This window comes from Halichondria panicea, chromosome 13 (genome assembly GCF_963675165.1).
Source record: "Halichondria panicea chromosome 13, odHalPani1.1, whole genome shotgun sequence".
Lineage (NCBI taxonomy): Eukaryota > Metazoa > Porifera > Demospongiae > Suberitida > Halichondriidae > Halichondria > Halichondria panicea.
This window is the reverse complement of record NC_087389.1, coordinates 4,639,117-4,653,902: the sequence shown is the minus strand read 5'-3', so window position 1 is coordinate 4,653,902 and position 14,786 is coordinate 4,639,117. Positions and strand designations below refer to the sequence as shown.

Sequence of the window (14,786 nt, the reverse complement as noted above, 5' to 3'; positions counted from 1 at the left end):
CAATAATAATGCAAATGGGTTAAATAGGAGAAATTCTTTGTAAGCATCTCAAAATATGTTTATCATGTCAGTAAACGGAGTGTCTGCATTCTTAAAAGTTTGTTGGGTGGTTTCATAAATCCTGTGTTCATAATAGTGAAGTTTTTTTGTAGTGAGCTACTGCTTTGACAGTCCAGTCTACATGCATGCAGCACCTATAGAGTTAACCATCGATTTACTCAACTCCAATTTGACATTTGAGAGTCAACATACACATCAAAACATTTCAGTTGAACAGCTGCACAGAATATGGGAGGGCATCCTACCAGCGTTGTGCACCCATTCCTTAGGCTGGTAAAATCGACTTCGTATTATTAAAGTGTGGAGCCATTCTCAAATAAAAATTGAATTTGGCACACAGGAGAAAAATCCTGCACATACCTATCAGGATTGTCCCTCCCCAACTGATTTCTCCTGCATCTGGCGAAGTTTCGCGTCATTTTTTTGTTTCATCTCTCAGCAACCATTTTGTATGCATCTGCTAAAAGCAGTTCTTCGAGTCTGTCCATTACCATACACACGGACAACTAGTTTGCCACTATCAGTCTACTCAGTCCCTATCGTGCACTTTGAACCTCCAAAACTCTGCCAAAGAAGAAATTTCCGACTTTGACTTCTGTGACCTTGTCTCTGAATCTATGGCCGCGCAGAAGATCAAGAAAGGCTCAAAAATGGACGTTGAATGTATTCCTCACCCGGATATCAGTATTGACAAATTGAAGGAGATCTTGATCAGCATTAGCTCGAGTATTACGAGGAATTCGTCAATGGAAAACATCACGATGAGTATGCATGTTCTCTCTGCTCAAGTGATGCTATTGGTCGAAGAATTGCATATACGAGACACAGTCAGCGTGCAAGCGAAACCACACCTAGTGGCCTGTACGTCTGTCGAAATGCAAAGGACAAATATTACTAGCTCTCCGTCTGTTGCTGCTCCTAGCGATCTAAGGGTTACAAAATGGTGCCATATTGATTTAATCGAACACCTGTTCATCAAGCTACCTTCCACACCCGCTTTTGTGAACCACACCCTCTATGTCTCAATTCGAACTCCTCAAGCTACGATGTCGACAGTAAAGAACAGTGAACTGTTGCATTTCTTTGTTCATTTACTGTCCAATCTTTGGTCCGTAAGAACAGGAAAATATTTACCCGTTGATTTGTGCTGTCTATAATTATAGTAACATGTCGTCACATGATGTATATTTTATATGCTGTCCTATTATGCACAATAATTATACAACGTGTGCACTTTATAATTATAATTATAGTCGTGTATCTACAAGAATTGAAGTATGTAAAATAAATTATGCACTAATAGTCTGTCGTTCGACTCTTTCGAACTTCTTCAACTTATACAGCACAGCATAAGCAAAAACTTCTGTGAGCATACATGTACATGTGTTCCTCTTGATCTCAGGTAAATATCATAGATCTATATATAATAGGCTATTGAACCATTAAAATACTATGAATTATACTAGACCAAGATATGTGCCAGTGCTGAAGCATGCATTTCAAGTGCTTGCAACAAACAGTTTATAAATAAATGATTATTATGCATGAGCAGAGTATTATAATTATGATATTGATTTTGGTTATGAATGACTCTATTTATCATTTATCATTATCTAGTCCTTCCAGCATGGCAGTGGTGTCTTCAGCGCCTCCAGTCTTGTCCTCTTTGTTGTTAGGTGAGTCAATGTTTTGGTGACGAAGCAATAGTAGCTCCAACAAGAATGGCACAAACAGAATGGCAACTGTTATTGTGGAGACAAATAATCGTTTCTGCATCCCCTCATAAGCTGCATCCACTGCATAATTATCGTATGGTGTATGCATGGGCATAACGCATGTTGTGCTATTAGTGACTGCAGAGTGTACATGGCATGATGCAATTACACCCGGTCCAGTAATTGCACGTCGTCATTGACAGCGTGCAATTACCTGTCAAGTAATTGCATGCTGTCAATGACAACGTATTGTTTTTTCTGCTCTTTTAATAACACATTTGTTCTTTGTATACAGCAGTGGCATAGGAAAAAAGGGTGGGGCTCACAAGTGCTGGTAGTTGTTTACCCCACTCTCACACCCCCATTTATCTAGAGCTTCCTTCGCTCACTCCGTAATGTCCCCTATACTTTCAAAATTTCCTACACCACTGGTTAGTACATTGGTATTAACTGACATGCAATACATTTACTTACGGAAAATTGGACTTGTTGCTTCCGAAAGAGTGCTAACTGTATTTAGAGTGCCCATCACAATCCCCTTTGAATTGAAAGGTTAGCCAGTATGTGCGTAAAACATATTATTGACTCAATGACAAACACAAAAGTCAGTTTCTAGTGCTACCTCATACTAAGTGCACCTGGTATAGAACTGGTTCCAGAGCCTGAAAAAGCCTGAAAAAGTGATGCCTATTAGATTATGTCCGTCAAATAATCCGGTTGGAATCTGGATTAAATCTACGGATCCGCGTTCGTGTAAACGGGCCTAATCCTGGTTCTAATCTGGATTAGCCCAACCTATACCTCTGGAGGTGGGTTGGACTTGGTCAGAAGTGGTTTTTAGCTGTGACTGTGAGTCTGTGACTCTTGCGAGTAAACACAAAGTACTAACTCTGAATTGTACATGTGTGTGGGTTTTCCTAGAGTAAGCCTGTATAGCTTCTGGCTATCAGCCAATGTTTGCGCAAATGCAATTAGTGGTCAGTTTACTATTCCCACTTACTCGGAATAATCTGACCAGAATTCTGTTCAGTACTTGTGCTTTAGATACATCATATAATACTTGCGTACCTGTAGTGGTTTTGGTGTCACATTTGAGGAGATTGCTAGTACTGTTACCCAGGCAAGTGAGTACCCAATCATAAACAACGACACTCCGACAATAAACTGAGTCAGAGTTAGTGTTTGGTGAGTGCTTCTGCAGATAGGTGGGCAATCTGCACACATCTTCCCTGTCAACATTGTGATCGGTATCCAATGACAACGATGGTGAGGTATGATTGCCTCAATACAAACATTACTTGCTGTATTGAACTGATTATTTGTGAGTACTTGCACATTTTGAGCTTCAACATTTAAAGTTTCTAAATTGATTGGTCGCTTCAAACATATTGTGTATGGGTGGATGGAACAGTTGAATGTTTCGAGCTGCTTTATTTCGTCTTGCACAGTGTTTCGTATGTGTTCATCTGCAATGTCAAAAGTGAGACACTTTGATTTGTCCCTGCTACAGTCACAATGTGCAGTTTGCATGCAACGTTCAAACATTTGAATAGGCAATTGAAGTGACAACGATTGTGTTCTATTATTTTCAAAATTGTATTTGATAGAGCTTTGCAATAGAAGACTGCTGCTAGTAGCAGCTGTTGAATAGCGACTTGTATAGTTCATTGCTGTGACATTCTGTAGCAGTTCTGGATGGTGGTAGGGACTGTACTCGGTACAGGGGTCATATGGTATAGTTTGCCAGTCTGTCATTACCAGATAGCCGCAAATGGTAATCAAAATTCCAATAATGCCAACCACTTGAACACTTACTCCAATTTTTTGAAGAAGTATCCTGAATGAATAACAATATCATTATCAAAATTGTCAATGAAGGCTCTACATTTACAGCACAGTTGATGCATAAAATTGATTGTACTTACAAAAGAATAGATCCAACGACTTTTGGAATAGTGAATGCTAGAATAAAGTAAGCTGTCAAGTTTATGTCAAAACCAAAAGAGTCAGTTAGAACTGGGGCCAATAATGCATTGAACACTCCCCATCCAATGGCTAGCAGGTATGCTAGTAGGTGCATTGAAATGATGTGCTGAAGTCACTGTTAAGGTTTTCCATTCGTTTTATGGCTAATACATATACATGCATAGAATAGCAAGATTACTGCATGGCTATTAACGCCATGATTAGCAGTACAAGTGTTTACAGTGAAATCTTTTTTATAGCGGCCACCCCTGAAGAAAGCAAACTTTAAAATAAGGACCTATGTAGGGGGGTCCCAAATAATCAGAACTCCTAAAAGGCCACGGCCAAAAATAATCAAAAGGTGTCTGTTATATAAAAAGGTTCCACTGCATGTAGTCACTATTAGTGTATATGTGTAAGGATATTATAAGCATGGATAGTTTGCTCATAGCCATGTTGGAATGACATGTATGTTTGAAACTGCAGTTCACTTGACAATTTTTAACTTTGCGGCTTCTCTCTCCACGAAACAAAAAGATGAACGGAATAAGAGTGGATAAGCTCAGAGCTGCGTTTAGCCAACCAATTGATCGAAATTGGTCAACATTAAAATAAGACATCAATACGCCAATACCTGTAAGTGAATAATAATATTATGTATTAGTTATTGCCCAGCCAGAGTGCAACATGCCATATATTGCACTGGAGCAACATCCAGTGCAATATATAGAATGTTGCACGAGGGCGCCTGCAATAACTAAGTTGTTGCCCAATGACGTTAAACTTGTCTGACTGGTTATATAAATCGTAATAAAAAGACATGTGTTTTGAAGGAATTTAGTGTTGCTGAATTCCATAGTAAATTTTTAGGTTTTCTTTATAAAATCATAGATTGAGGAGTTAGAGGGATATGAAACGGAGTGATGCACATGATGATTTTACATTGAATCTGCAGTGGAGCCTCGAAAAATATCCGCGTTACGAGGCTATTAAGCACATTTTTGCCGGGTAACTCCCAAAGCTGTGTTTCCTCGAGACATCATCTCTTTCAGCAATTTATAACACGCCTAGTCCATGAGCCACATGTAGTACTTGCTAATGTCTGACCACACCCAGACTTTCCAATAAAGTTATATGTTCCCAAGGCTGTTTTAGAGCTATTGGAACATATAACGTGTAAGCGTGCTGGTTATGACTACTACAATAGGTATAGACCTTGAAATAATTAATAATAAGTGAGTTGCACGGACTAAGCACAGTTACTTGTAGTTTATTATGCACTGAGTGTAGAAATAGATATTGTTGTGATGGCCTCAATTAAACCGCAGCGTAGCGCGGATGTTACTCGAGATACAAACCGTTTCCTATCCCTCTAACTCTTCAATCTATGATAAAATGGACCAAATGAGTTATTGGGTGGGGCATATGGCAGATATTGGACCAGTGTTTCCTTTGATCTGCCCACTCAAAATGCAACAATGCCATATAATGCAGTGCAATATATGGTAGCCATGGTAGCCATGGCAGTGATGCAACATGCCATATACTGAGCACTGGATTGCTTTGATCTGCCCACTCACTGGGCAGCAAGTAGTGTAAGCCATGCTCCTATTATGATACTGTGTGGGTGTATAATTGGTGAATGCATCTCACAAAAAGTACGCAAGGACTTACATTATGTTATTGTAAGATACCTTAACTTATTTAGTAAGGCTAGTCCTTCATAACTACCTGGTCCAATGAAATATCCAATTCCATGTCCCATTCCTTCTATTCCAAACAGTAAATCACGCATCTTAGAGCTCTCTCTTTCACTGTGAGTAGTCTTGTTGTTCTCTTGCTGTAGCTGGCTATACTCAACACTGCTGTCTATAGAATAACTATAACTAAGGGTCAAGTATGATCCCAGGTAAAGCCCAATAAGCAATTCGGCAACTAAAAGATGCCAGGCCGTGTATGAAACAGCATACAAGATGTTTCCAATTATGAGTGCACATAGAGAGGCGTTAAACAGATACCAGTAGGGTAGGTACTTGACAAGAAGACCCATTGATAGACTTCCGATAACAGCACCAAATTGAATCGAGCCTGATACCATTGAGTAAAATAATTCAGAACCTCCTAATCCTGCCTCAACCTGTACAGTTATGATTGTACATGCATGAGACTTATGATAAGTGAAGTAGCTAACTTACATTGTTGCTGTTTGCCGTTTGGTTAAGATCTTTCTGTTTCGGATTAGTCACAAATCTGTGATTTGACGACATTTGATCTAAGAATGTACTGGTCCACAGCACTGATAGCAAAAATGCTGAGAAAGTCCAGTTTATCCTCAGTCTCCAAATTTCATTTCCCAGCTTCTTCTTCATCTCTACATGTAGTTATAATTATTACTTCTACTACTTACTTCTAGACACAATTTTAGATGTGTGACATGCATAGTAGAGTGGGAGTAATGTGGAAGCTGTAAGCTTATAATTATAGTGTAATGTATATTTGTTGCCCAGTGAGTGGGCAGATCAAAGCAATCCAGTGCTCAGTATATGGCATGTTGCATCACTGCCATGGCTACCATATATTGCACTGCATTATATGGCATAATGCACTGGATTATATGCAGTAGATTTCTTTAAGAGATATCTTTTTGGGACTTATGCCCCACCATCCCACCCTATAACCCTTTCCTTGCCATTCGTGAAATCTGGAACAGGAGCGTCTTTAGGTCGATCAATTAGTGTGGATCCGGCCTCACCACGCCTCCATGTCATTCTATTAGTCTAGATCCGGCTAGCAATTCTAGCTGGGACTCCCAGTTCTAGCTCGTTTTGTTTAGCGTGTCAGAGACTGGGAGAAGATGATTGGCACTCCTTGGCTCCTTTGGATGTACAGCTGTCCAGATCCCTAGAACATACCCTCCATTCTGACGAGTTATCAGTGCATAGGGTGCTTACTAGATTCTTGCCAGCCAGTACAGTTCAAGCTACACACAGCACCGCTCAACTATTCTCTACCCCATTATCTAGCTAAATCTGGTCCAACTAGACAGCAGACACAGCTAGTTAATTCAGTAAAGCCAGGGGTAGCCCTACTTCTACAGTTGTTCAGTACCCACGGTAACAATTCCTTTGGGCTGGGCTAACTAGTTGAGCCACGCCTCCCAATTCTCAAGGCTAGGTACATGTCTCTGTCTAGCTGCTTCTTCAGCTTCTTGCTCAGTTTTGTGGCTTAGAGAAAGGCCAGCTACTCAGGGGGAAGAGTCGAGATGAAAGTCTGGCAGCCAGGTGACGTCCAAACGGTCAGTTATTCGTTCCACCAACTTTTTAATCTAGTCTAGTCCTGCTTGCACTGCTACTACTACTGCTACTCTTCCTACTACTACTGCTACTCTTCCTAGCTAGTCAAAGGTTTCTTTTTTTTTTTTTTTTTTTTTTAACTACATATGCACAAAGAGACATCAAAGCTTACATCAAAGGACACAGATTTTTAGCCTACTTGACTGATAAGGCCATTACCTAGACTACAGTTTGTTTGTCAGGGAGGAGCTCACATACAACTTCATCTAATTCATCATAACGATTCGTTACCGTTGTTGTAATTTCTACAACAGATTGCCAAGGAAAGAGATAACTCATTTGGTCCCTTTTATAGGCTACTACTTTTATAACTACTACATGTAGTGGGAAGAAAACCTAAAAATTTACTATAGAATTCAGCAAAACTAATGAATACACCAAAACATAATTATGTCTTTTATTACGATTTATATGACCAGTCAGACGAGTTTAACGTCATTGGGCAACAAGTTAGCGCCCTCGTGCAACATGCCATATATTGCACTCTGGCTGGGCAATAACTAATACATAAATAATGTAATCTTGAATTAGGCTGTATATATAAGTAAATGCACTATGACCCACCTCAACATAGCTGCTATATGCATCAAATATCTGTGAGGAAATACCACCTGTGTTATAATCCTTTTCTCCACCTCCTATTTATAGCATACTACTCCTCTTTTATAATAATTATATTTTAATAATTATATTATAATAATTATATAGCTGCGAAAATTTTCAACGTCTTTTAGGTAGTCTAGTGCTATTCAATTGTTTTGGATGTTTTATAATTATTAGTAGTATTGTTAAGAGTGCAATATGGCACGAGTAACAAGCACTGTCAAGGGTTGTAATTGCACGAGGTGTAGCCGAGTGCAATTTACCTTGCCAGTGCTTGTTATGAGTGCCATATTGCACGAGTAAACCATGCTATTGATTTCTAATCATAATGATGCGCGTGTTTAAGAAATAATATCAGTGAAGAATATATAAAGAAGTCAATATATCATTATATGAAGTTGACTATAGGCAGAGTCAGAGTCAGAGTTAGCCTCGAGACCAGGCCGATTAAAGTACGTATTTTAATCGGCCTGGTCTCGAGGCTAAGTCACAATTGTTCGGTCAATGTTGGCACTGAGAAGGAACAGAAACGAAGAAAGAGACCCATGGTAGGTCTTAGGCTGTACATGCAGAATACGGAAGGGCTTCTTGTTTTCTCTTATATAATTAGAAACCTGTCTAAGCATGCTAGCATCGTTCTCAAGCTGCATGGTTCATAGCTCTCTCCATTCTCTTTCTTAAGAGTGCTAAAAAATAGCTGCAACACTCCATCCAGATTTTTTTTCAATTTTCTCGAATGCATGGAAGTGGAAAACTTCTGGCTACTCTCCATTCTTCAAAACGGTTCACCAAGGTGCTTGTTGTTCTTGCAGTATTGAGATTCCTGGTCATATCCTTAACCGTTGCAACTCATTCACCTCAGCAGAGTTGGTTTGTCTTGTTTCTTCACAATTCATCTGTGTCACCGAGTGGATCCTTCTCTATAGGTAGGACTAGCTATACCAGTAGCTTGAATGGTTTACAAGAAAATCAACAACAACACACAAATTACAGGCATACAGAGTTCTAGTGCTCCATGAGGTCTCTCACAAAACTCATCAATCATAAAACTAAGCTGGCATTACGTCACAAAAGTTAAACATAAGGAAATGGAGTTTAATGAAGTTAAACCATAGATAAACAAACAGAAAGGGATTGAAAACGCCTCACATGATCCATTGCAATCTCAACGTGTGACGTCACACCCTCAGAATAGGCTTGTTACGCTCCAGAATATATGCACTGGTTGAGCTCTGCCCACTTTTCTCTTCAGCTGAGATCTCTATACAGGGGGAAATCCAGGTATGTACTGGGCTTCTAGCATCCACATGGTTTCCCAGATAGCTCCAGCTGCATGATGTTCTAGTACGCTCACTGGCAGTTGTGCTTGGATTTGTGCTCAAAATAGCAAGGTTTTGTTCCTATATCTCACTTTTGCAAGTCTATTACTTACTGAATGCTGCATTATATGAAAGCCCATATTCAATAGAATGGGAATAGCCATCAATGCTGGAACATTCTATTATAAAAACAATAATTGGTAACTACTTGTAGTAAATTTTCTCTATCATGTTTCCGTTCCTCCACAGTGACTTCTAAGTTAGCGTGAGTAGCGTTTAATGTGTTTTCTAATTGTTTATGCATAGTAGAATAGGAATATGACATTTTTTTTGGGGTATTGCTTTAATACTTGGATATGAGCCATGTGTGCCTTTCATGCATTATATACATATATTTTTGACGCTGTGTGTGTATATACTTTGTAATGATTATAACTATGTCATGTTTGTACGTATTTAGCCTCGATCCCAGGCCGAGTTTTCGCTTTTATAACGGTTAGGCGAACAACTGGGCCTGGTACTAGTTGTCTGCGCATGCGTCAGTCGTTCGTCAGATTCTGACGAATGGATATTCTCGTTCACTTTCGTGACATTTATATTCGTGTACTATCGTGTACTAGAAGTCAGTTCCCGTTTTATCATTATTGGAATCGATTGGAATGGCTCTTAGCTGAAGCTTCTCTCTTCTCTGAAGCTTATTCTGAAGACTGAACAACAAGGGAAGAGGTATAAAGCTTTGTCAAGCTTGTTAAGGTCAGATATTTTTGTGTGGGCCCTATGGCTATGCTATCAAGTCTTGTTCATGTTTGGCAAGAATGTAGGTAGACTATAGTTTCATCATTAATATGGTGGATCAAGTGAAGAGTGTGAGCTAGAGAACTTGGTGCTGCCATCATCAGCTCGTCGACAATGACACTATAACCGAGAAATTTAATATGTATAGATCTACACGTATTTAAAATGTCTACTTCTCTGTACAGGAGCAATGGCTAATATCCAGCTATCCCAACAGTGCTCCTCTTGGCTATACTAACGGACGAGACTGGACAGTTTGAGGTAAGGGTTTAACCGTCTTTGGTTTCTTTTAACATTGTCCTATACTCACAGACACAGGACTGGAGTATGACCTGCTCATTCGAGCGTTGCTGGGTAGCTCAGAGACATCAAGAGAATCTACGTTTTCTCAAGCAATGAGTTACGAGTTGGGGCCTAGAATCAGAGAAGTCCAGCAGCCTGCTAAATCTTTTTGAAACGTAATTTGAAGGCATTCAATCATCCTGAAGTTGCCCTGGGTCACTGTAATTGTGCTGCAGCACAACTGGCAACTCCCCAGGCCTTTGTGAAGCAGCTCCCTATGTGCATCTTTTGTGTACTCACTCTGTGCATTTTCTGTGTACAAATTTCTATTATTGATTTATTAAATATTTTTGCCGACCACAAATATACAATGAAAATTTGACGCATGCGCAGACAACTAGTACCAGGCCCAGTTGTTCGCCTAACCGTTATAAAAGCGAAAACTCGGCCTGGGATCGAGGCTAGTACGTATTGTGTTAATTTTGTGATTCAGAGGAGTTATCAATGACAAGCCTCTCCCAGAGACCCAGAAAGAAATTGTTGTACAATGTTATAACAATGTATTATACAATAATAATCAATCTATTTATTATGCAATTAATTTTACAAAACAATTAAAAATTATGCAAACTTTATAGAAGTGTGGGTAATGATCGACCATGATTACTATTAAAAAAAAAATATATATATATATATGCACCTCTTTCTGTCCATGGCAGTGGGCTAAGCCAATGCATCTGGATACAAGAGCACGTACCCCCAAGCAACTGGGGGCAGGTACAGTCCACGCGGACACCTGGTGAACGCATCACCACTAATGGTAGCTAGGATCCACGCAGACCATTCTCACTTTTATCAGGACTTACACACATTATAATTATCATGATGAGTATTTCTTGCATTAAGTAATTTGCTGCATGGTTCAACTTCGTTCTATTAAAAAAAAATCGGCCTGGGACCGAGGCTAGGGGTAGGTACAGTCCACGCGGACACCTGGTGAACGCATCACCACTAATGGTAGCTAGGGTCCACGCAGACCCTTATTTTTTTATCAGGACTTACACACATTATAATTATTATGATGAGCATTAAGTATAATTTGCTGCATGGGGCAGGTACAGTCCACACAGACACCTGGTGAACGCATCACCACTAATGGTAGCTAGGGTCCACGCAGACCCCTGGTGAACGCATCACGTACCACCCTTCTCACTTTTATCAGGACTTACACACATTATAATTTATCATAATGAGCATTGCCGCATGCAAACTCTAAGAGTGGGTAATGATCGAAGTGCACTTCTTTCCGTCCACGGCAAGGGGCTAAGCTAATACATCCATCTTGATACAAGAGCATGCATCCCCAAGCAGCTAGGGTTAGGTACAGTCCACGCGGACACCTGGCGAACGCATCACCACTAATGATAGCTAGGGTCCACGCAGACCCTTCTCACTTTGTTTGCCGCATGCAAACTCTACGAGTGGGTACGGATCGACCGTGATTATTATTAACAATCCGCACTTCTTTCTGTCCAGCTAAGCCAATGCATCTTGATACAAAAGCACGCACCCCCAGCAGCTGGGGGTAGGTACAGTCCACGCGGACACCTAGCTGGTGAACACATCACCACTAATGGTATAGCTAGAGTCTTTTGTTTGCCAAATTCAAACTCCAAAAGTGGAAAATGACCGACCATGCATGATTATCTGCACCTCTTTCTGTCCATGGCAATGGGCAAAAGTCAGTGATACAAAAGCACGTACCCCCAAGCAGTTAGGGGTAGGTACAGGCACCTAGTGAACGCATCACCACCGCGTGGACCCTTTTCGGAGTGCATATGCACTTACTTACACACATTATATATTTTATGATGAGTATTTTGTTTGCCGCATGCAAACTCTGAAATGATCGACCATGATTATTAATAACAATCTGCACCTCCTTCGGTCGATGGCAATGGACGAAACCAATGCACCTGCACGCACCTCAAGCATCGAGGGGTAGGTTCAGTCCACACAGACACCTGGTGAACGCATCACCACACTAATGGTAGCTAGGATCCACGCGGACCCTCTCATTTTATCAGGAAGGCAGGCACTTACTTACACACATTGTAATCATCACACATTGTAATTTTTATGATGAGTATTTTGCACCATGCAAAAACTCTAAGAATGGGTAATGGTTGACCACGATTATTACTTAAAAACCAAAAGCTCGGGACCAGTAATGGCTTCGTCAGTAGAGCTCTCTTCTCACTCTTGCACCTAGTACAGAGCTAAGTATATATAGTAGAAACACTCCATGGACAAGTTTACTACGCTAATGTCGCTGGGGTGTATGCCATATCTACAGATATTATTGGTATTAGCTGGAGTCCATGCGGACTCTTGGTGGATAATCTAAGGTCTACGCCCACTACACAACTCACTTCTAACCCATAACCCCAAACGCAATGCTATACCAGGAGAACATAGATTTCGCAGGCCAACCTAGCTGCTTTCGACAGGCAGCCGACTTGGGTAAACTAGGCGCTGGACTACGCAAATACATTCACCACGCAACTTCCTCATGCACTCTTGCAGCAGCTAGCGTTCTGGTGCAGAGCTAACCGGCTGTTAGGTAGAGTAGCAACACTCGTTGAACAAGTTTTGCTACAGCAATGGCACTCCAATTAAGCAACCAAACATTGTTCACGAGCCAGGAAGGCGTAGCTGGATTTGTTGATCCTTGAGCAGCGGTAGCAATCGGCACAGACACACATACAGAGTACACCGTATATCTCACTTGCGCATGCTCGCCACGGTAGTCAACCACTTTATCAGTTTGTCCACCTAAGCATTGAAGCTCGTTCCGACACCACCTGGTGCATTTCCATGCTACACAACTACACGGACCCGTGGGGTGCGCAGCACTCTGTATGGTTCCCAGCCCCCATCCGCAGAACATTTCAGGCAAAAAATGATAGCTATTCTCATCGCCGCGATACCAACAAAATAAATAATAATAATAATCGGCAGGGCCTGTCGATACGGTTTCCATTACAGCAGTCGCACACACCATTTGACCGCAAATAGCTCTCAATCACAAATTGGAAAGGGCATAAAAACGCAATGGGCATGCTGCGAAACATCCTCCCCAAAACGGTAAATACACTCCTCAAACAGGGCACTCCCTCATGCGCCATCATATGCACATGCCTTGCCTTAATTCACGCGATTGGGTGAAATGACCATCCCGTCGGAGCCTCTCTCCTCGGTTTTAACGACGTGTCTGTCGACTGGGTCAGTTAAAAGCTTCCTCAGAGTTTGTGTCTGTCCAGCGACAGCAGCAGGGCTGCTTCTATTTCTACTCGTCGCGGACAGGCATCCTTTCTCCAAACGAGATTTGTGCCCCATACTGTAGACTCGCAGTAAATTCATGTGTATACTTATATGTGACTTACATCCATACTTAATCGAGTTACAAGTACTCCTTGCATGGACTCAGATAAATTTATTCTCATTGGAGGGGGCTCGTACCCAGCTACTCACCTATTTTATTCCCTCGTCCTGGGGCTAATGATATTCATTAACCCAAATTAACCGCAGGGAATTCGCAGCTAATGATATTCATTGACCCAAATTAATCGCTGGGAATTTGCAGCTAATTATATTCATTGATGGCCTCCTCCTACGCTGTTCAACCCCTCCAACTCTCCATAAAGCTGATGGGTAGTTTGAGGTATTACGCTGATTGCCAATCACCGGTTCGAAGCGTAACCAACATTTACTCAACATAAGGTAAATACATTTACTTAACAAATACAAAACGATTATACACACAATGTTCCAGTACAATATGTCAGAAGGTCATTTAGAGCTGGCTGTCCTCTGCCGACCGTTGTTGAAGGCCCAGGCTCCTCTATTACACTCAATACATCTCTTGCAGCAGCTGGGAAGCCGTCTTGTTGCTACGCTCAGCCAGAGGCCTTTGACTACGCGCATGCGCATTACGGTTTTCATTATAATTATCGCCGCGGTGTTTAGTACCAAGGGCATATATGCCCTTGATAGTACCGTATATCTTTGGACAGCAAAAAATAATTATTTTGGAAATTGTCCGGTTATAATTTATGGAACGCCGTTTGCGACAAAATTCAGGCAGAATGTAATAGGTGTGTGCATCTAATATACAATCGATTTTTGAAGTCGATTTTTAATAATCCTGTTGATTTTCGATTTACACGTGAACGATCTTTGACAATCGATCTGATAATCGATTTTTGATAATCGATTTTTGATAATCGATTATTGATTCGATTTTTTAATCGATTATTGAAATTCAATTTTTGATAATCGATTTTAGAACTGCTCTGAAGGGGGCTGGGGGGGGGGCCCTGTCTAAAGCTGTATCACGTGAGACTATCCTTAGAGAAATTTTGCATTGAAGAAGCCACTATTCATGACTTCTATTCTATCTGGAATCACCGAACTCTTTCTCAGCTCTTTCTCTAAGCACACACAAGATGGCCAAATAAAACAGTGCTGGCGAGAAAACATACAAAAATGGGTGCACGAAGGAACTAAATAAGATAGCACCAACTGAAATTACTTATTGACAAATTGAAGAAGATCTTGATCAGCATGAATACGTCAATGGAAAACATCACAATGAGTATGCATGTTCTCTCTGCTCAAGTGATGCTATTGGT

At 40.8% G+C, this 14,786-nt stretch overlaps 1 protein-coding gene and 1 long non-coding RNA gene across 3 annotated transcripts; one reads left to right on the top strand and one right to left on the bottom strand.

Annotated features, from left to right (window-relative positions):
• Window positions 1-1,580: 1,580 nt before the first annotated feature.
• On the bottom strand, window positions 1,581-6,216 carry LOC135346102 (uncharacterized). 2 transcript variants are annotated; one of them, XM_064543606.1, is made up of 7 exons: window positions 5,936-6,216; window positions 5,472-5,877; window positions 4,166-4,374; window positions 3,701-3,864; window positions 2,844-3,612; window positions 2,250-2,313; window positions 1,581-1,856 (listed from the first exon to the last, which is right to left on the bottom strand). In XM_064543606.1, exons 1-7 carry the CDS (start codon window positions 6,107-6,109, stop codon window positions 1,660-1,662), a joined length of 1,983 nt encoding a protein of 660 aa, XP_064399676.1. In that variant the 5' UTR covers window positions 6,110-6,216; the 3' UTR covers window positions 1,581-1,659. The 2 variants fall into 2 exon arrangements, with proteins under 2 accessions (XP_064399676.1, XP_064399677.1); XM_064543607.1 differs by lacking the exon at window positions 2,250-2,313.
• A 3,285-nt stretch (window positions 6,217-9,501) lies between these two features.
• LOC135346032 (uncharacterized) lies at window positions 9,502-10,456 on the top strand. Its single transcript, XR_010397975.1, has 3 exons — window positions 9,502-9,768; window positions 9,996-10,071; window positions 10,123-10,456. It is a non-coding gene; the product is annotated as an uncharacterized LOC135346032 (long non-coding RNA).
• Window positions 10,457-14,786: the final 4,330 nt, after the last annotated feature.

What these genes read in the sequence shown, in the direction of transcription:
- LOC135346102 (XM_064543606.1), bottom strand. Translation starts at nt 6,109, where the DNA reads ATGAAGAAGAAGCTGGGAAATGAAATTTGGAGACTGAGGATAAACTGG. An exon ending in GCAAACTATCCATGCTTATA is followed by an intron (nt 3,865 to 4,165) that starts ATATCCTTACAC and finishes TGACTTCAGCAC; the next exon opens with ATCATTTCAATGCACCTACT. An exon ending in TGACACCAAAACCACTACAG is followed by an intron (nt 2,314 to 2,843) that starts GTACGCAAGTAT and finishes TTCAATTCAAAG; the next exon opens with GGGATTGTGATGGGCACTCT.